Source organism: Somniosus microcephalus, chromosome 2, assembly GCF_052327205.1.
Source record: "Somniosus microcephalus isolate GS21.2 chromosome 2, FLI_Smic_1.0, whole genome shotgun sequence".
In the NCBI taxonomy this organism is placed as follows: Eukaryota; Metazoa; Chordata; class Chondrichthyes; order Squaliformes; family Somniosidae; genus Somniosus; species Somniosus microcephalus.
The window spans coordinates 38,799,009-38,821,622 of NC_140988.1; the positions used below are offsets into that span (position 1 = coordinate 38,799,009).

Below are 22,614 nucleotides of genomic sequence, written 5' to 3' on the forward strand. Positions count from 1 at the left end.
ATGGGTACAGTTCCAGATTCCAGCAAATTTTGGAAGATGATCAGCAATGCATCTACTATTTCTAGGGCCACTTCCTTAAGTACCCTAGGATGTAGATTATGAGGCCCTGGGGACTTATCGGCCTTCAATCCCATCAATTTCCCCAACACCATTTCCCTACAAATACTTATTTCTTTCAGTTCCTCCCTCTCATCAGACCCTCTGCTCTCCAACATCTCTGGGAGGTTATTTGTGTCCTCCTTTGTGAAGACAGAACCAAAATATGCATTTAATTGGTCTGCCATTTCTTTGTTCCCCATTATAACTTCCCCTGCTTCTGACTGCAAGGGACCTATACTTGATTTCACTAATCTTTTTCTCTTCACATATCTATAAAAACTCTTAGTCAGTTTTTGTGTTCCCTGCAAGCTTACTTTCATATTCTATTTTCCCCTTCTTAATTAAACCCTTTGTCCTCCTTTGTTGAATCCTAAACTGCTCCCAATCCTCAGGGTTACTGCTTTTTCTGACCAATTTATATGCCCTCTCCTTGGATTTTATGCTATCCCTAATTTCCCTTGTTAGCCACGGTTGAGTCACCCTTTTTGTTTTATTCTTATCCCAAACTGGGATGAACAACTTCTGTAGATCATCCATGCGGTCTTTGAATGTTTGCCATTGCCTATCCACCATCAACCCTTTGAGTGACATTCCCCAATCAATCCTACCCAATTCGCACCTCAAACCATCGTAGTTTCCTTTATTTAAATTCAGGACCCTAGTCTCCGAGTCAACTGCTTCATTCTCCATCCTAATGAAGAATTCTATCATATTATGATCGCTCTGACCCAAGGGGCCTCGTACAACAAGATTGCTAATTAATCCTCTCTCATTACATAATACCCAGTCTAAGATGGCCTGATCTCTGGTTGGTTCCTCGACATATTGTTCCAGAAAACCATCCCGTAAAAATTTTAGGAATTCCTCCTCCACAGTATTTTTACTAATTTGGTTAGCCCAATCTATATGTAAATTAAAGTCACCCATGATGACTGCTGTGCCCTTATTGCACACATCTCTAATTTCCCATTTAATGCCATCCCCAACCTCCGTATTACTGTTTGGAGGTCTATATACCACTCCCACTAACATTTTCTGCCCCTTGATATTTCTCAGTTCTACCCATACAGATTCCGCATCATCAGAGTTAATATCCTTCCTTTCAATTGTGTTAATCCCCTCTTTAACCAGCAATGCTACCCCACCTCCCTTTTTTGCCTATCCTTCCTAAATATTGAATACCCCTGGATGTTGAGTTCCCAGCCTTGGCCATCCTGGAGCCATGTTTCTGTAATCCCAATCAAATCATATTTGATTACCTCTATTTACGCAGCTAATTCATCCACCTTGTTCCGAATGCTCCTTGCATTAAGACACAAAGGCCTAGAAATTCGGTAGGCCTAGCGCCGCATTTGAGGCGCTAGAGGGCCTAGCGCCGGAGTTATGGCCAGTTGAGAAATTCCCTGGGGCCCTAAATCGGCGTTGCACCGGTAGCGCTGCGCCGGCACCGATGACGTCATCGGTGTGCGCAGCGTCCCGGTTGCCGTGGTAACCCGGCCCCAGGCCGAAATTCAGTTGCGCCCGCCTCGCCCGTGGCAGGCGCAACTAAGACTCTGGCAACAGAGTCTTCCCCCAGTGTGCGCCGGCGCATAAAGGTGGAGCGGCGGCCGGCCGCGTTCCCGGCGGCCGCCTGCCCACACCTCCCTTCCCGGACTCCTGCATTCCCCCCCCGCGGCCCTGATCAGTGTCTCATGCGAGCCCGGCACTTCCCCGAGGTGCCGGGCTCAGATGTCGGGTCACTCCGCCGGACAGTTGTCGGCTGCAGGCAGCTCCTCCTTAACAGGAGGAGGAGGCCTGCAGTTCCCCCGCCTGCCGCACCGCATCGGGTGCCGCAGCGGGGGATTAGCGCCGGGAAACCCAAGTTCACGCCCGTTTTGAGGCGCTAAAGGAGGGTTTTAGCGCCCGCCGCCGTCTGGGCCCGGCGCACCTGAATTTTCATCGCGCGCTGCCGCATTACCGCTGGCGCAAACTTTCTGGCGCTACAGCCCTGGCAAGACCAGAACCCAATTTCTAGGCCAAAGCCTTCAGGCTTATTTTTTTAACACTGTCAGACCTACATGAATTATTATTTACTGTGACCGTGTTTGATTTAAACCGTTGAGTTCTTTGCCTTCTAATTTTGTTTTTCTCCTTCCTATCTTTTGCTTGTTTCCTTGTTTCCCTTTCCTCTGTCTCCCTGCTCAGGTTCCCAACCCCCTGCCACTTTAATTGAAACCCTCCCCAACAGCACTAACAAACACTCCCCCTAGGACATCGGTCCCGGCCCTGCCCAGGTGCAAACCGTCCCGTTTGTACTGGTCCCACCTCTCCCAGAACCGGTTCCAATGTCCAAGGAATTTGAATCCCTCCCCCTTGCACGATTCCTCTAGCCACATATTCATTTGAAATATCCTCCTATTTTTACTCTGACTAGCATGTGGCACTGGTAGCAATCCTGAGATCACTACCTTTGAGGTCCTATTTTTTAATTTACCTCCTAACTCCCTATATTCTGCTTTTAGGACCTCATCCTGTTTTTTACCTATATCGTTGGTGCCTATGTGCACCACGACAACTGGCTGTTCGCCCTCACCCTCCAAAATGTTCTGCAGCCGCTCCGAGACATCCTTGACCCTTGCACCAGGGAGGTAACACACCATCCTGGAGTCTCGATTGCGGCCGCAAAAATGCCTATCTATTCCCCTTACAATTCACTATAGCTCTTCCACTCTTTTTCCTCCCAGCCTGTGCCGCAGAGCCACCCATGGTGCCAGGAAGTTGGCTGCTGCTGCCTTCCCCTGATGAGTCATCCCCCCCAACAGTATTTAAAGTGGTATATCTGTTGGAGAGGGGGATGGCCGCAGGGGATACCTGCACTACCTGCCTGCGCCTCTTACTCTGCCTGCTGGTCACCCATTCCCTTCCTGCCTGTACACCCTTTACCTGTGGTGTGACCAACTCGCTATATGTGATATTTACGACATCCTCAGCATCGCGAATGCTCCAAAATGAATCCATCCGCAGCTCCAGTGCCGCAATGCGGTCTGTCAGTAGCTGCAGCTGGACACACTTCCCGCACACATGGTCGTCAGGGACGCAGGAAGCGTCCCTGATTTCCCACATAGAGCAGGAGGAGCACACTACGGGACTGGGCTGTCCTGCCATGACTTACCCTTTAACTAATTAATTAAAATTAAATGAATCCCACCAATTTCACTACAGTTACGGTGGCATAGTGGTTAGCACTGTTGCCTCACAGCGCCAGAGGCCCGGGTTCGAATCCGGCCTCGGGCGACTGTCTGTGTGGAGTTTGCACATTCTCCCCGTGTTTGCGTGGGTTTTCTCCGGGTGCTCCGGTTTCCTCCCACAGTCCAAAGATGTGCGGGTTAGGTTGATTGGCTATGATAAATTGACCCTTAGTGTTAGGGGGATTAAATACGTGGGGTTACGGGGATAGGGTGGGATATGTGTTGGTGTAGGGGTTACGGGGATCGGGTGGGATATGTGTCGGTGCAGGCTCGATGGGCCGAAATGGCCTCTATCTGCACTGTGGGGTTTCTGTGATTTTGTGTGATTCTGTGATATATTTAAGGGCCCTGGTTTACAAATTGTCCCCGCTACACCACAGAGACCTAAAAACTATAAACCACAGATTTAAAGTTTTAAAAGAGAGAGAGAAATACTCCAACCAATCACCTACCTGTTTTGTGGTGACGTCACACCTCGAATACTTTTTACCTCTCTCCTTCCCTGAGATTGGAGATTGGTGAGGCCTACCTGAGCCTCTGGGGCCTTTTGTAGTCTCTCTACCGCTCTGCTCCGCCTCCCGCCACTGCCGATGCCGCACTGAGGCCTACCTGAGCCTCTGGGGCCTTTTGTAGTCGCTCTGCCGCTCCAAGATTCCTCCCGCCACTGCCAATGCCGCACTGGGGTCCACCTGAGCCTCTGGGGCCTTTTGTAGTCACTCTGCCGCTCCAAGATTCCTTCCGCCGCTGCCGATGCTGCACTGAGGCCTACCTGAGCCTCTGGGGCCTTTTGTAGTCGCTCTGTCGCTCCGAGATTCCTCCCGCCGCTGCCGATGCTGCACTGAGGCCTACCTGAGCCTCTGGGGCCTTTTGTAGTCGCTCTGCTGCTCCGAGATTCCTCCCGCTGCTGCCGATGCCGCACTGAGGCCTACCTGAGCCTCTGGGGCCTTTTGTAGTCGCTCTGCTGCTCCGAGATTCCTCCCGCTTCTGCCGATGCCGCACTGAGGCCTACCTGAGCCTCTGGGGCCTTTTGTAGTCGCTCTGCCGCTCCGAGATTATCCTTCCTTAGATAAGAAGACCAAAACTGTGCACAGTACTCCAGGTGTGGTCTCACCAAGGCACTGTACAATTGTAGCAAGACTTCCTTACCCTTATACTCCAACCCCCTTGCAATAAAGGCCAACATGCCATTTGCCTTCCTTATTGCTTACTGTACCTGCATGCTAACTTTCTGTGTTTCTTGCATGAGGGCACCCAAATCTCTCTGAGCACCAACATTTGAAAGTTTCTCACCATTTAAAAAATATTCTGTTTTTCTATTCTTCCAACCAAAGTGAATAACCTCACATTTCCCAACATTATACTCCATCTGCCACCTTACTGCCCACTCACTCAGTCTATCTATATCCCTTTGCAGACTCTGTGTTCTCCTCACAGCTTACTGTCTCACCTCGCTTTGTACCATCAGCAAACTTGGATACATTACACTCGGTCCCTTCATCTAGGTCATTAATAGAGATTGTAAATAGCTGAGGCCCCAACACTGATCCTTGCAGCACCCCACTAGTTACAGCCTGCCAAACTGAAAAAGATCCGTTTATCCCTACTCTCTGTTTTGCTCAGTGCCACAACAGTAAGTGCATTTACCCACTTACACCATCCAGATGTGTCATTGTCTTGTGACCACCCCAAGCTGTGTGGTAATTCACAGTGGATAATGAACTTTCTTGACAAAACGGCTTCCAATAAAATTGCTTTGTTTCTCCATGTGATCTATTTGATGTTACAGGTTTCTGGCTCTTTGAATATACAAGCAGTTCTATATGGCATAAGAGTTCACAAGGGTACAATTGGTGTTTATGAGTAGCGTGAAATGGGCTCACAGTGAATCATTGGAAATCATTCCCATTGCAAAAAAACTCAGGCGCAGTGTAAAGCGGGCTTCCGATTCACTATGAGCCCATTTTCCATTACTGCCATAGACCAATAAACACTACCGTATATTTTGCATTTTGACATAAGAAAACTCACTAAGCACTTGGTTGAGTATAAAACAAGGCTTTAATCAACTGTTTCACAACCATGAGATTCTAGTTACATCACTAGTTCCTGGTTACAAAAACATCCTGGGCAAGCTGGGCCCACGCCTGAGTATTTATACTCCTTGGACGTCACCACCAGCTAGCCTCCCAGTGTTATTTCATGAGTCATTTCTTCATGATGATAAGATTCATGACATATTTTATAACATAGCACCAAACAGATCATGAATTTTGTGGCATATTACCCTTTTAAGTCAAGGAATAAAATGTAGCAAAATTCACCAGCCACTATATTGCAGTATATATGCATACAATTATTTGTAGATTCTAGTGGTGACGCACCAGTGTTCACAGCTGCCTCAGAACACTGGGTGTCATTTTCAACTTTGCCACCTGGGTGGTGACCTGCCAGAGCAGATCACCCGCCCATTGTAGTACCTGCCCAACTTTCATTCCAAGTGGCAAAGTTGAAAATTTACCCCCATTGTATCAAAGTGAGAAATGGCTTTAGCAAGTGCATGCTTCAAACACTGTGATGGAAGCAAAGGCAGCACGTTGATCATGCGACTGGCAAAAGGGCATTGCAAGGACATTTTCTTTCAGATTGCAGAATTATTCACTAGATCGTGTCTCCCAAATTATGAATATTTTGACTGTAATTTTTCCCCCAGTGTTCTTCCCTCCCCTTGTATGAGACTTAACAATGCGTTTTAGTTGGCTATTTCACTACAGGGCATCACAATCGAGTTCAATCCTGTACTTACCCAATGTCCACATACATGTACTTCCAGCAAGAATCACTGGATAGTAACTTGGAGTGGTCATGGTAAGTTGGAGGCTAAGCTGTTTTACACGGACCAGAGCATTTATACTGTGTAATAATGTGTCAGTTGGCTCAGTGGTAGCAGTCTTGCTCCTGAGGCCATAGGTTGCGAGTTTAAGCCCCACTCCAGAACTTGAGCTCATAAGCTTGGCTGACATTGCAATGCAAAATTGACTGGATGATGTATTGTCAAAGATGTTGTTTTCTGGATGGCATATTAAATCGAGGCCCCGTCAGTCTGTATAGGCGGACATAATAGATCCCATGGCACTTTTTAGAAGAAAAGCAGACTTCTCTGAGTGTCTTGGCTAACGTTCATCCCTCAACCTAAACAGATGAACTGTTTGTTCATCTCATTGCTGTTCATGGGGCCCTGCTGTGCACAAACAGGTTGACATATTTGTCTACAAAATAACAGCGACTACACTTTGAAATTAATTCATTGGTGGTGAAGCATTTTGGGACATCCTGAGAATAGGAAAGGCGCTATATAAATGCACGTCTCTCTTTCCAATGCGCAATGTATTATGCTGCAGCTGAGCCGCAGCTTTTTGTAATCTGATATGTCCCGTTAAGGCTGCAACGTCTTGTTGCTGTAAACAGGTGAATCCTGATGTCGATTAGAGGGCAATAAGAGGTCAAAAGAAACCAATGGGCTTTCTTTCTCTTTTTGATACTTTTAAAAAAAAATGTGCAAACCTGCAATTTGAACATGTGACTTAAATATGTACTAGCCGATGTCCCATGCCATTGCTCATGGTAAGTCTGAAGATGCAACCACTGACATTCCAATGGGAGACCCACATAAAAACAGCGTAAATCGCAGCAAATAGACTTTTCCGCTGCTTCCTAGAGGGTTCCACCTGTCTCCCGCTGGAGTTAGAGTGGGAGACTGGTACAGCCCCAGCGAAATATCTGGACCACAATGCTTTATAAGGACAGGACCATTTTACCAGAGAACGTACAGTGTATTGTTTTGTTACTAACACGTGGAGCTGTGTGTAACCAGGCCTGTCCCTTTAAGTCATAAGTTTTGTTGCTGTGTATAGGCACACTCTCAGGTCAAGTAGAGACTAATTTCTGCTAGGCACACCCTGAAGCCGATTATAGCATACTTGTTTCTCTCTAGATTGGCAGCTGCTAGTAAATTATGGGCCCACCCTCACCCCCATTTCAACCCCATCCCACTTCCAACCCCGCACCACTTACAAGGCCAGTGGGTCAATCGTTTTTTTAAAGACTGTTTTGTGTCTGAAAAAAAGTGTAAAACCTTGAACTGAGATGGATGTGAGACTTTATGCATTTATAGTTACGTACAGAAAGATGCTTTGAGAAGTCACTTATTTGTTCCCTCTGTTCCTTTTTGTTGTCAGGAGCGCTCTCTTATGCTGAACTTGGGACAAGTATAAAGAAATCGGGAGCTCATTACACGTACATCCTGGAAGCCTTTGGTCCGCTGCCAGCTTTCGTTAGAGTCTGGGTAGAACTGATTATCATTCGGTGAGTAGATTTCCAAAGCCTATCTGCTTACAGACAGGGGAAGCCACATCTTTGTATCAAAATGCTCTGTTCCAGCTTGTGCATTTTTAGTATGAAAGAGATCTGCATCTGTTTAGAAATCTAAACCCATGTGAATTATACTGATTTCAAGCATTCATAATCTTTTTAATCATTCGCCTTTCCTTTAAGAAAAATGGCAAAGGCAACATGGAGAGTGGGATATTTTGCATTTTCTTCAGGATTCCTTGAACGTGTAGTAATGTATAAAACTGCTTATTATGCATTTCTGATTATGACAGAAGGCAATGACGCGGTACATTTTCACAATATGAAAAAGATATTTTGGCCCTGAAATTCCATAGGGATTCTCCCGGTCTCCTGCTGGCGAGAGGCCAGAGGAACCACTGTGGAATTTTAGAGCCTTTACTTTCTTAATGCTGTTCAACATAAAGTTCATTCAGTTTTAGCAGCATTCCAACTGCTACATATTCAAAATGATCCAGTTGATTCTCCAGACCATAATGTGCTCCCTACCCCCTGCCTCCCAGGGAAGGCCTACTTCTTCAGCTGCAAAGATGAGGAATAAAGGTCACAGATCCAGATCACTGGGCTTCCGCCTTTTTAATGTTGCCCCAGGATTTCTGGGGCTTTCTTGGAGGGAGGGAGAGGAGTGGAGCTTGACTTTCCTGCCCATACCATTGGTGCTCGACCTTGCAAGGGCTAAGCCTGCACCCGGGTTTTCCCTGGGCCACTTAAGTGCCCTGGGACAGGAAATGCAGGTAATCCCTGGGTTGGACTAAAGCAGCACATTCCTGGTGCGTTTCTCCTGTATAGTGCCAGGGTTGTGGGAGCGGTGGGAAAATCTGTCTTGTTCACTTCACTGGTGTTTTTCGGAGATAGTTTATGGCTGTTGATATTCCTTGTGTGCTTTTTCTCATGCAATACCATTTAATGCATGGCACGTCATGAGGTATTGCAAAGAACCTATCAGCATTATGGTTAGTCAGGCCTTCATATATACTAAAATAACAACAGAAAATGCTGGAAATACTCAGCAGGCCAGGCAGCATCCGTGGAGAGAGAAACAGAGTTAACGTTTCAGTTCTGGGACCCTTTATCAGAACAGGAAAAAGCTGGAGATGTAACAGATATTAAGCAGGTGCAGAGACAGGGTGGGGGGGGGTTAGGAGGGGAGGAAGAAATAGAAAGAACACCCTGTACTTTTGTAAGAGGCAGGAAAGATAAAATGTTGCAAATGGGAATGGCAAAAATCATACTGCATGAAAAATGGGGGCAGGGATAATTATCTGAAATTGTTGAACTCAATGTTGAGTCCGGCAGGCTGCAAAGTGCCCAATTGAAAGATGAGGTGCTGTTCCTCGAGCTTACGTTGAGCTTCATTGGAACAATGCAATAGCCCGAGGACAGAGATCAGAGTGGGAGTGAAGCGGTGAATTAAAGTGACAGGCGACCGGAAGCTCAGGGTCACCCGTACGGACTGAACGGAGGTGTTCCGCAAAGCGGTCGCCCAATCTGCGTTTGGTCTCCCCAATGTAGAGGAGACCACATCGTGAGCAGTGAATACAGTATATTAAATTGCAAGAAGTACAAGTAAATCGCTGTTTCACCTGGAAGGGGTGTTTGGGGCCCTGGACAGTGGGAAGGGAGGAGGTAAAAGGGCATGTGTTGCATCTCCTGCGCTTGCACGGGAAGGTGCCAGGTGAAGGAGCAGGGCTGTTGAGGGTGATTGAGGAGTGGACCAGGGTGTTGCGGAGGGAGCGGTCCCTTCATATATACTAGTTGTGCCCCTGGGTTTATTGTCAAGGCCTCCTTTGCGAATTGGTGACAATGCCTGAAGTAGTCCTCTGCCAATGTGAGGTGTGTGTACCTCTTACTTTTTGGTCAGACAAAAATTATTCAGACAGTACACAAAATAGGTTCAAAAAATGGCAAAATTCCACTCATTAGCGTTGAGTGACGTGATGGTTGACCAATCGTACAGGGGATTAACATGATGGTTGACCAATCGGTGCATCACGGGGGGGGTTCATTGTGCATGTGGGCGGGCCTAATCCTTCTGAGCTGAGGTGAGTGGCCGCCATCTTGATTTCTAACTATTGATTTATTTTTCCCACTTTCTGTGTGTTTATTTTTCCCACTTTCTGTGTGTGTGGAGGGGAAATTGTTTTTAAAAAAAGTAAATTAATTTGTAAATATTTTTTCTAAGCTGATTAATTTTCCTACCTTTCACCCTTTCTTTTCCTCTTGACTCGCTGCCTCCGCTGGGCGCCGCAACCTTGGAGGGTTACCCCACCTGCAGGCCTCGAAGCCTTGGCCTCTCCTCGCCAGCCACGCCCGAGCTAGGCACCGCCCGTCCCGCTGGGCCCGCCCCGCGATCGCCACCATCTTGGTAAAGGCTGGCGGCGAGGGACTGAGCCGAGCATAGCCATCACCGCCATCTTAGTAAAGACTGGCGGGGCGGGAGTCAGCGCACGCGTCAGCGTCGGTGGTGGCCCGGAGCGCGACCTCAGCTAAGGTGAGTCCGGCCGGGACTCACGCGCTAGGCCGCGCACCGGCTAGCCCTGAGCCGCTGATCCGCACACGGGGGGGCTTCGGCTCACTGCGGCCGGGCTCTCAGGAAAGGCAGACAGAGAGGGGGAGGGAGGGACAGAGAGGAAATCAGGGAGACACAGGGGGAGGGAGAGGAGAGGGGGGGAGGGAGAGGAGGGGGGGAGGGAGGGAGAGGAGGGGGGAGGGAAAGGAGAAGGGGGAGGAGGGAGAAGAGAGGGGCAGGGGAGGGAGAGGAGAAGGGGGAGGAGGGAGAAGAGAGGGGGAGGGGGAGGGGGAGGGAGAGGAGAGGGGAGGGAGAGGAGAGGAGGAGGGAGAGGAGAGGGGGATGGAGGGAGAGGAGAGGGGGAGGAGAGGAGAGGGGGAGGGAGGGAGAGGAGAGGGGGAGGAAGGGAGAGGAGAATGGGAGGGAGGGAGAGGGGAGGGGGAGGAGAGTGGGAGGGAGGGGGAGGAGAGGGGGAGGGAGGGAGAGGAGAGGGGGAGGGATGGAGAGGAGAGGGGCAGGGAGGGAGAGAGAGTAAAGCAGGGAGAAACAGGGGGAGGGAGAGAGAGAGGGTGAGGGAGGGAAAGAGTGAGGGGGTGGGAGAGGGAGGGAGAGCTTGCCTTCTTCCTTCCTTCCTTCCTTCCTTCCTTCGCAGGGGTCCATCGGGCCAGGCCTGAGGCGCTCCTTCCCCCCCTCTCTCTCCAGGCTAATCCCGAACTAAATCCAGCAGTCTCTCTCTCTCTCTTCCCCCCCATCTCTCTCTTCTCCCCCCATTCTCTCTCTCTCGCTCTCTCCCTCCCCCTCTCTCTTTCCCTCTCTCTCTCTCTCCCCCCAGTCTCTCTCTCTCTCTCTTCCCCCCAGTCACTCTCTCCCCCCCAGTCTCTCTCTCCCCCCCCAAGTCGCTCTCTCCCCCCCCTTCCCCCCAGTCGCTCTCTCCCCCCCAGTCTCTCTCTTCTCCCCCCAGTCTCTCTCTCTCTCTCTTCCAACAACAACATGCCTTCAAAAAACCCTCGGCACCGCCGGGCACTCCAGCTAGTTTAAAATAAAGCAGCAGAACCATCGCCACAATGGCTCCTGAAAACCATAACTGACAGCGGGGGGAGGGGGGCTGTTGGGGGCGGTGGGCGGTGGGTGAGGTCGGGGGGGGGGAACAAAGAAAAATGGTGCCAAAATATCCTGAAATCTATTCATTGAATCTACTTATTATGACTTTTATATGAATTTCGGTTGGATCGCCTAGCAACCATGGATCGCCTAGCAACCTTGGACGTAAATTGCACTTGGTGACCAGCACTCCCTAATGTCAGCAACAAGCGTGCAGCGTGAAATGATGTCACTCTCCTTTAATCATAATATTACTCTGAAGCCCCTACCCTTTCCAGGCAAGAGCTTTCTTTGCAACTGGGGACACACACACAGCGCAGTCTCAACAGAGATCCAGTGGAATAGATCTCTGCCAAATTTCCCTCACCATTGCACCCAGTAAAGAGTCCATATAAGGCATAATGCAGACAAAAATCACTCCCTACATCTCTCAAAGCTAGGTTTAACTGGTTTCATTTGCAATGTGTTTTGATAATCAATTTAGTATCTAGGCAGCAGATCATAGTGGTGGGGGTTGGGGGATAACTTCCATCAATCGATGGGGACAGAAGTATCAGCTCGGATGCCTGATTGATGGGTAGGAAAAGCGGGCGGGGTATATAACGGGCGGATGATCCATTACCGCCAGTTTTACACCCCTCACCAAAGTTGAATGTTACCTCTAGTGATCTCTGTTCTGTGCATTAGACAATCAGACCAATATTGCTGCAGTGCTGCTGGATGCCTTTTTGTGATGCCTTGGAAGACTCTCAGGTACTGATTAATGATTAAGCAACCCTAATATTTGTTCAGCTGCTTCCTACTACTGCCGTATTTTCACGTGACATATTGCAGATATTTGCTCACTGACACATTGAGAAGATTCGAATTAAGGCCAGAGTGAAATATTATTACAGGTGTGCTGCTGTTTAACTGAGTTAACACCAATGACATAAAAATGAAGCAACGCATGGCAATCCATCATTGGTGGCAGCCACAGATTTCCATGCCATGCTACTGTGTAGAGGCTGGAGACATGCAAATCTCTAATCAATGAGGGCAGAGTGCAAATGCTAGCAAAGGAATTCTGGCCCTAACACCACAGTACAGCATTGGCACTGTACCAATGTAATTAAAAAAAAAATTTTAATCAAAAATTAAAGTTAAGTAAGAGCAGCAGCAACCCCAACAGCAAAACTGTTCACAACTGTAGTTGAGACCCCTTGTTTCTCGTCCCATTCACCACTCAACTGAAGGCCAATTGGTATAAATAAAAACACACCTGAAACGTCACAACCTGCCTTCTCTCTATAGATGCTGATTCACCTGGTGTGTATTCCCAGCATTTTCTGGTTTTATAGCAAACCCAAACAAATTGACTCAACCCTTAAACACATTGGGTAGAGTTTCTGCTTTGGTCGCGAATTGCGCTCAAAATTGCGCTATTTCCAAAGTGAAGTTATGGTTCAAGTTTCCGCTCGAATGCATTTGCATATTCACAAACGCAAAATCTTCCATGAACCAGCGCAATTGGGCAGCGTCTTAGAACGTAATTGTTTATTTTTACCCCTTGCATTAAAAAATATTCCTTGATATATTTAAGAGTGGTAACCTGGAGGGTTGCCAATTAACATATATTAATCACTCAATTAGAGTGATATTGACACACTCTTGGCTTTAACGGCGGGTCCACGGGTTTCCCGGGCTTCCTGAAACTCGCCAGTGAAAGCAAGGCGAGTACATAACAGCAATTGAGGGGGCTGAATCAATCTCAGAGAAATATGCTAATAAATACCCAGTACTCACAGCTGCTTTCTTACCTACTAGTGGGAAAGGGTTTGCTCACAGTACTTTGGCTGAGAGGTTACCTTCTACACTTTGGAGGTTTTCTCTATCACATCAGGATGGGTGCCGCTTTAGCTGCCTTAGATTGGACCTCAGGTGAGGATCAAGATGACCAGCAGCAGCACCTGCAGCCTGCTGGTCACAGATCTGTAGCTGCACAGGAGCGAGGGGAGCAGCAGAGAGGAGAGCAGCAGAGAGGGGACCAGCAGAGAGGTGCAGATCGTAGGAAGCACTACCCACGAAACAGGGTCTACAGGCAGAAGCTCAGTTTCCTTGACATGACTGAACACCAGTGTCTCAGGAGGCTCAGGATTTCACATCAGCTGGTGACAGACATCTGCAGTCTCCTAGAAGAAGACCTGTCACCTGCTGGACCTGGTGGCCATGCGTTGGCTGTCAAAGTCACCATCTCCCTCAACCTTTTGCCTCCGGATCCTTCCAGAGCTCTGCCACAGTCATTTGCAGGATTTCCCAGTCGGCCGCCCACAAATACAGAAGACGGGTCACAGCTGGGTTGTTTGCCAGGGCGGCAAATCGTGTCTGGCTAACCTGATTGAGATCTCTGATGAAGTAACAGAGAGGGTTGATGAAGCTAGTGCAGTAGATGTATATATGGACTTTCAAAAGGCATTTGTTAAAGCACCACATAACAGACTTATTTGGAAAATAGAAGCACATGTTATTAAAGGAATGGTGGTAACTTGGGTACGTAATTCTCTAAGGGATAGAAGGCAGAAAGTAGTGGTGAATGGATGTTTTTCTGACTGGAGAGAAGTGTGCAATGGGGTCCCCCAGGGGTCGGTGATGGGGTTATTGCTTTTCTTGTTATATATAACTGACCTGGACTTGGGTATAGGGAGTACAATTTTGTAGCATGCGGATGATACAAAACTTGGCAATGTAGTAAATAGTGAGCAGAATGGTAGCAGAATTCAGGAGGACATAGACTGGTGAAATGGCTGACACATGGCAGGTGCAATTTAATGCAGATAAGTGTGAAGTGATGCACTCTGGGAGAAACAACATGGAGAAGCAGTATAATCTAAATGGTACTCTTTTGAGAGGGGTATAAGAGCAGAGGGACCGCGGGGTGCATATTCCCAAATCTTTGAAGAACATAAGAACAATAAGAACATAAGAAATAGGAGCAGGAATAGGCCACTTGGCCCCTCGAGCCTGCTCTGCCATTCAATAAGATCATGGCTGATCTTGGGCTCAAAGCCACTTCCCAGCCTGCTCCCCATAACCCTTCACTCCCTTATCTTGCAAAAATTTGTCTATCTCCACTTTAAATGTATTTAATGACCCAGCCTGCACAGCTCTCTGAGGCAGAGAATTCCACAGATTTACGACCCTCTGAGGGAAGTTCCTCCTCATCTCAGTTCTAAAAGGGCGACCCTTTATTCTGAGACTATGCCCCCGAGTTCTAGATTTCCCCACGAGGGGAAACATCCTCTCTGCATCTATCCTGTCGAGCCCCCTCAGCATCTTATATGTTTCAATAAGATCACCTCTCATTCTTCTAAATTCCAATGAGTATAGGCTCAACCTGCTCAACCTTTCCTCATAAGTCAAACCCCTCATCTCAGGAATTAACCGTGTGAATCGTCTCTGAACTGCCTCCAATGCAAGTATATCCTTCCTTAAATAAGGAGACCAAAAACTGTACGCAGTACTCAAGGTGTGGTCTCACCAATACCTTGTACAGTTGTAGCAGGACTTCCCTGCTTTTATACTCCAACCCCCTTGAAATAAAGGCCAACATTCCATTTGCCTTTTTGATTACTTGCTGTACCTGCATGCTAACATTTTGTGTTTCATGCACAAGGACCCCCAGGTCCATCTGAACTGTAGCATTTTGTAATCTCTCTCCATTTAAATAATAGTTTGCTTTTTAACTTTTCCTGCCGAAGTGGATAACCTTGCACTTTCCCACATTATACTCCATCTGCCAAATGTTTACCCACTCACCTAGCCTGTCTATATCCCTTTGCAGATTCTTTGAGTCCTCTGCACAACTTGCTTTCCCACCCATCTTTGTATCATCCGCAAACTTGGCTACATTACACTCGATCCCTTCATCCAAGTCATTAATGTAGATTGTAAATAGTTGGGGCCCCAGCACCGATCCTTGTGGCACCCCACTAGTTACCGTTTGCCAACCAGAAAATGACCCATTTATCCCGACTCTCTGCTTTCTGTTAGTTAGCCAATTCTCTATCCGTGCTAATATATTACCCCCAACTCCGTAAGCTTTTAGCTTATGCAGTAACCTTTTATGTGGCACCTTATCGAATGCCTTCTGGAAATCCAAATACACCACACCCACTGGCTCACCCTTGTCCACCCTGCTTGTTACATCCTCAAAGAACTCCAGCAAATTTGTTAAACATGATTTCTCTTTCCTAAAACCATGCTGACTCTGTTTGACTGCAGTATGTTTTTCTAAATGCCCTGCTACTGCTTCCTTAATGAAGGACTCCAGCATTTTCCCAACGACAGATGTTAGGCTAACTGGTCTATAGTTTCCTGCTTCCTGTCTCTCTCCTTTCTTAAATAGGAGTGCTACATTAGCGGTTTTCCAATCCGCTGGGACCTCTCCAGAGTCCAGGGAATTTCAGTATATTGCAACTAATGTATCCACTATCTCTGCAGCCACTTATTTTAAGACCCTGGGATGCAGGCCATCTGGTCCAGGGGACTTGTCGTCTTTTAGTCCCATTATTTTACCGAGTACTATTTCCTTAGTGATACCGATTGTCTTTAGTTCCCCACTCCCTGTGGCCCCTTGGTTATCCATTATTGGGATATTGTTAGTGTCTTCTACAGTGAAGACAGATGCAAAATATTTGTTCAGAGTCTCTGCCATTTCCCCATTTCCCATTATTAATTCCCCAGTCTCATCCTCTAAGGGACCAACATTTACTTTAGCTACCCTCTTCCTTTTTATATACCTGTAGAAGCTCTTACTATCTGTTTTAATGTTTCTTGCCCGCTTACTCTCATAATTCATCTTATCTGTATTATTTTTTTAGTCATCCTTTGCTGGTTTTTAATAATTTCCTAATCCTCTGGTCTCCCACCAATCTTGGCAACATTGTATGCCTTCGTTTTCAATTTGATACCATCCTTTGCTTCCTTAGTTAGCCATGGATGGTGCTCCCTTCTCTTAAAATCTTTCTTTCTCACTGGAACATATTTTTGTTGAGAGTTATGAAATATTTCCTTAAATGTCCGCCACTGCATTTCAACTGTCTTACCCTTTATTTTATTTTCCAGTCCACTTTAGCCAGATCTGCCCTCATGCCATTATAATTGCCTTTGTTTAAGATCAGGACACTGGTTTGGGATACAACTTTCTCACCCTCCAACTGAATTTGAAATTCAACCATGCTATGATCACTCTTTCTTAGAGGATCCTTTACTATAAGATCATTTATTAATTCTGTCTCATTACATAGTACCAGATAGCCTGCTCCCTGGTTGGTTCCATTACATACTGTTCTAGGAAAACATCCCGGATGCACTCTATGAACTCTTCCTCCAGGCTACCATGGCCAATTTGATTTGTCCAATCAATATGGAGATTAAAATCACCCATGATTATTACCGTACCTTTTTTACAGGCCTCCATTATTTGTTGATTTATACTCTGGGTAGCAGGGCAAGTTGATAAGGCGTTTAAGAAACGTATGGAATACTTGGCTTTGTAAATAGGGGCATTGAATGCAAAAACAAGAAAGCCATGCTAAACTTTTCTAAATCGCTGGTAAATGCCTCAGCTGGAGAATTGTGTACAATTCTAGGCACCACACTTTAGGAAGAATGCCATGGCCTTTGAGAGGGTACAGAGAAGGTCTACCAGGATGCTACCAGTGATGAGGGACTTCTGTTATGTGGAGAGGTTGGAGAAGTTGGGATTGTTCTCCTTAGAGCAGAGAAGGTTAAGGGGAGACCTATTAGAGGTATGGTATACAAAATTATGATGAGTGCTCAGTAAGTAGGGGGAAACTGTTTCCTCTGGCGTGGGTCAGTAACCAGGGGTCATAGATTTAAAATAATTGGCAAAAGAACTAGAGGGGAAATGAGGAGAAATGTTTTCACACAGAGCGCAGCACCTGAAAGGGTGGTGGAATCAGGCAATTGGACACATACTTGAAGAGGACTAATTTGTAGAATTATGGGGAAAAAGCTGGGGTGCGAGATAAAATTTGACAACTCTTTTAAAGAGCCGGAACAGGCATGATAGGCCAAATGCCCTCCTTCTCTGCTATAAGATTCTATGGATCCATGTTTCTATAATTGCTAAAACTGAGCCTTTACATGGGCAACCTTTCAAAGGAAAATACATTTGTCAATTAGCCAGCATTAATGAGCCTCCTTCCCTGAATCTGAGCCCTTACCTTTCTTACCTTGGAGCGAAAACTCTGTTTATAAAGTCACCTCTTCTCAAAAATGAGAACAATCAGCTCCTTGGTCGATTTTAAAGTTCACATACCTCTAAGGAGGGATTCAGTCAATTGTATTGCTGATTTCAGTTGGATAATTAGTGATTTGAGCCGTATTCTGAGCAATTACTTTGGCAATCCGATACTCTACTTATTGTCGAAAGTGAGTGTCTTAGGTATTGCATCAAAATACTAGTCCAGCTCGCTCTGGTTCATTGTTCTGTATAGCAATGTGCTAGTACACATTGTGCTAGCACACTGACCCATCAAGGCCTTTGCTTCCACCCACCTTATTCGAATAACCCTTATTCAGTCAATGTATTTGATTGCTCAACAAATAGGCGAATGTGGCAAACATGTTTTAGTGTTGGTTGTCAAAGCAACAAGCAGTTCACTGCTGAACACAATCTGGGTAATTGGCTCAAATTTGTATGTGATCCAGTACTATATTTATATCGGCTGACTTGAGAGCAAGTTTAGTGCAGGGATTGGTGCTCGTCAGGGAAATTGTTAACAATTGCAAGTAGTGTTAATCCAAAATAGTAGTGTTAATCCAAAGTATTACAAATAGTAAATAATAGCACTCAAATAAATAACAAGTTTTCAATCCTGCACCCATCCTAGAAAGGCCAATTAGGGACAGGCAATAAATGCTGGCCTCTGCCAGCGACGCCCACTTCCCATAAACAAATTTTAAAAAAGTACATCAGACCTCTGGCATTACCTGACTGTGCAAATCATAATCACCCAATTGATAAATCAATACAAAATAAGCACACCCTTTCCTGTGTGACAATAATCTCCATGAATAACAAAGCACGGCATAAGTGTGGACATTGTCCTTTAATATAATATAAACTCCAAAGTGAACAGAAGTCAACCTACTCTTTCCTTACACCCTGCTTCCTCTGGGGATCTACACATGTCCTTTCTTTAATTCTAATGTTTCTCCTAGATGCAACCCAAGGGCCAGTATCACAGAATAAGATTGGCTGTTCCTGTGGTATGAACCGTTCATGGGACTGAGGTGCTCCTCCTCTCATGGCAGCTTATTCTTGGGAGGGAGCTGCTGTTGTTTGCCTCTCAAATCAAATCAAAATCAAATCAAATCAACTTTTATTGTCATTGTTAGTGCACAAGTGCAGTACAACGAAATGTAGGCTTGCGGCTCCCGAGAGTGTACATTTGGATTAAGACATTTAAACATTCAACATACATTTGGCTTGTAGTATATTAACATAAATATAACCATAATAAAGTGCATTGGCAGATGTGCAGGCTTTAGAGTTTATTTGTGGAGTTCAGTAGGATGACAGCCCTGGGAAAGAAGCTGTTCCTAAATCTGGTCGTACGGGTGCGAATGCATCTGTAGCGTCTCCCAGATGGCAGGAGGGCGAACAGACTGTGGCTGGGGTGGGTAGGGTCTTTGATGATGGACCGTGACCTCCGTAGACAGCGTTTCTGGTATATGTGCTCTATGGTCGGTAGCCGGGTGCCGGTAATGCGTTGGGCAGTTTTGACTACCCGCTGCAGGGCCTTCCGGTCATAGTAGCGACAGCTGCCATACCATACTGTGATACAGTTTGTCAGGATGCTCTCTATAGTGCAGCGGTAAAAGGTAGAGAGGATCAGGGGTGACAGATTACATCCCTTCAGCCTCCTTAGGAAATATAGGCGCTGCTGGGCCTTCTTCACCAGAGAGGAGGTGTTGAGGGACCAGGAGAGGTCTTCCGTGATGTTGACTCTGAGGAACTTAAAGCTGTCCACCCTTTCCACCACAGCCCCATTGATGTGGATGGGGGTGTGACTTCCGCCTTTGGACTTCCTGAAGTCCACAATGATTTCTTTTGTTTTCTTGGTGTTAAGGGCCAGGTTGTTATCGGCGCACCACTTCACGAGATGCTGGACCTCCTCCCTGTAGGCTGACTCATCGTTGTTGGTGATCTGGCCTACTACCGTGGTGTCATCCGCAAACTTGATGATGGTGTTGGAACCATTAACAGCCACACAGTCGTGGGTGAAGAGGGAGTAGAGGAGGGGGCTCAGCACACATCCTTGTGGGGCCCCCGTGTTCAGGGTCGGGGGGGGGGGGAGGTGTGGTTACCTAATTTGACAGACTGGGGTCTGTTTGTTAGGAAGTCCAGGGTCCAGTTGCAGAGGGAAGTGTTCAGGCCAAGAGTTTGGAGTTTGGTGGCCAGCTTGTTGGGGATGATAGTGTTGAATGCTGAGCTGTAGTCTATGAACAGCATTCTGATGTAGGTCTCCTTACCATCTAGGTGATTCAGTGCCGAGTGTAGAGCAGTTGCGATTGCATCCTCCGTTGATCTGTTTGCACAATAGGCAAACTGGTGTTTGTCAAGGGAGGCAGGAAAACTGGCTTTGATGTGGGCTAAGACCAGTCTCTCGAAACACTTCATTATGATGGGTGTGAGTGCGACAGGTCGATAGTCGTTCAGGCACGTCACAGCCATTTGTTTTGGCACAGGAATAATGGTAGCGGTCTTGAAGCATGTAGGGACTACTGCCTGGGCCAATGACAGATTGAAGATGGCGGTGAAGACATCAGCCAGCTGATCAGCACATTCCTTGAGTACCCGTCCAGAGATGCTATCCGGTCCAGCAGCCTTTCGTGTGTTCACTCCGCGTAGAACACCCCTTACGTCGGAGGTCGGCAGAGTGAGCACCTGGTCTTCCGGGGGTGGCAAGGCTTTGGTAGCCGGCTCCCTGTTATCCCTGTTGAAGCGAGCGTAGAAGTTGTTAAGCTCCTCCGGAAGGGAGGCATCGGTACCGGGGGACTGGTGTTTTTGCCCTTGTAGTCAGTGATGGACTGGATGCCTTGCCACATGCGCCGGGGGTCCGAGTTGTTGCGGAAGTGATCCTCTATCCGCAGTGTCTGTTTCCTTTTGGCAGTCCTGATACCCTTTTTTAGGTTTGTCCTAGCTGCACTGTAAGCCGCCACGTCGCCAGATTTAAATGCTGCGTCGCGTGCTTTCAACAGTGAGCGGACCTCTCCGTTCATCCAGGGTTTCTGGTTGGGGTATGTCCTGATATTTTTATGGGTCATGATGACCTCGACGCAGCTGTTGATGTAGAATAGCACTGTGGATGTGTATTCCTCAATGTCATTATGGGCAAACATGCCCCAATCAGTGCGTTCGAAGCAGTCCTGAAGCTCCGATACTGCCCCCTCTGGCCATACTTTCACTGCTCTCACTGATGTTCTCCCTCTTTTGATGAGCGGTTTGTATGCCGGGGCTAGAAACAGGGAGAGGTGGTCAGACTTCCCAAGGTGGGGGCAGGGAATGGCCTTGTAAGCGTCTACAATGCTCGTGTAGACTTGATCCAGTGTGTTCTCCCCTCTTGTGGGGCAGGAGACATTCTGGTGGAATTTCGGTAGTACAGTTTTTAGGTTTATGTGATTGAAGTCCCCCGCGACGATAAAAGCTCCATCTGGGTGCGCAGTTTATTGTTCGCTGATGGCCCTGTAGAGGTCCTTCAGTGCTAGTTTGGCATTAGCGTGTGGTGGGCTGTAGACCGCAGTGATGATAACAGCCGTGAATTCCCGAGGCAGGTAGAAGGGTCTGCATCTTACCATGAGGAATTCCAAATCAGCCGAGCAGGATCTATCAATTATATCAGTGTTAGTGCACCAGGCATTGTTAGTGTAAATGCACAAACCGCCTCCCTTGCTCTTACCGGAGTCTGCAGTTCTGTCGGCGCGGAAGACCGTGCGTCCTTCTAGTTGGATGGTGGTGTCAGGGATGCCGTTGTTCAGCCAGGTCTCTGTGAAGATCATGGCGCAGCATTCCTTTGTCCTTTTCTGTGTGGAGAGATCCAGTTTGATCTCATCCATTTTGTTCTCCAGTGACCTGACGTTGGCTAGGAAAATACTTAGGAGGGAGGGTTTGTGTGGGGCCCTCTTCAGCCTGTTTTGGGTACCTGCCCTCTTACCCCGCTTCTGCTTGCGTTCTCTGCGCGGTCTGCACTGACTTCCGGCTGGGGAAGGACGCCACGCTGGTCCCGGGGGTCGGGTGATGTCGGGAGGCAGATCGATGTCGCCGAGTGTAAGCCGCACGCAGTCGGCCCCGATGTCTAGGAGCGTCTGCCGGCTGTACAGTAGGTCAGCCTTTAATTCCCGAATCAGCAGAGTCCAGAAGAGACTCAGAAGGAGGGTGAAAACGCTCAGTCTCGGGAGAGACAAAGCCGCTGCGTCCGTGCGCGCCGCCATCTTGGATTTTACCAAACTCTGGGGTTTGTGCTTGATAGGCTAATGTTACCTCTACATGGCACTGGTGTGGTGCTCTAAGGGGTAAGGTTGGATGTCTGAAATGTGCTTCCAGACACTGCCATTCCTGGATATGTGTCCCCAATGCTCAGTGGCAGCTATTAGATACTGAACGCACTATGAGACAGCAGCCAGTAGCCCACCTGCAGAGTCTGGAAGCTGGTACGCAAGGAACTGTCTAATCTGTCCCCTACTGTCACCATTGCTGCATCCTGTGCTTCCATTGAGGAGGAGGCAATAGACTGCTCCCTGACTGCTCCCTTGGTGGAGGTCTGTTACAGATTCCGATGAAGTTGCCTCCCATTCCATTGATATCCGCAATGTGGTAAAAGTTTCCCTGATGTTGCTGCAAATAAGGTCTGTGGACCCCAGAGTCACGGCTGTCAGTTGCTGCACATAGTTGGAGACTGACCTCAGAGCCTGCACGTAGGTGTAATGTTCTTTGAACATCCTTGTAACCTTGAGACCTAAATCCCACAACGCTGAAGCCAGGAGCAATCTTTTCCTTGGTCTCCCCATGGAAGGTGGCACATCTTAAACCCACTCCCTACTTCTCCTGCACTCGTGCTTTGTGAATCATCCTTACCAACACTATCTAAGTGCCCCCCCCCCCAGCTGAAAGTATCTGAGGTATGCGTGGCAGTGAAAACACATTTGAGATAATGGAGGAACATTTGGGCATGGTCTTGGTCCATGGCTAATGTCTGGGCTTGA

The 22,614-nt window shown here is 47.5% G+C and overlaps 1 protein-coding gene across 1 annotated transcript in view; it reads left to right on the forward strand.

Moving 5' to 3' along the window:
• The window catches only part of LOC147122656 (cystine/glutamate transporter-like), a 294,916-nt gene that overhangs the window by 76,370 nt on the left and 195,932 nt on the right, over positions 1 to 22,614 (forward strand). Inside the window, exon 2 of the mRNA XM_086008514.1 lies at positions 7,562 to 7,688. Coding sequence (XP_085864640.1) covers positions 7,562 to 7,688 — 127 coding nt within the window. The remainder of the gene's footprint in view (positions 1 to 7,561; positions 7,689 to 22,614) is intronic.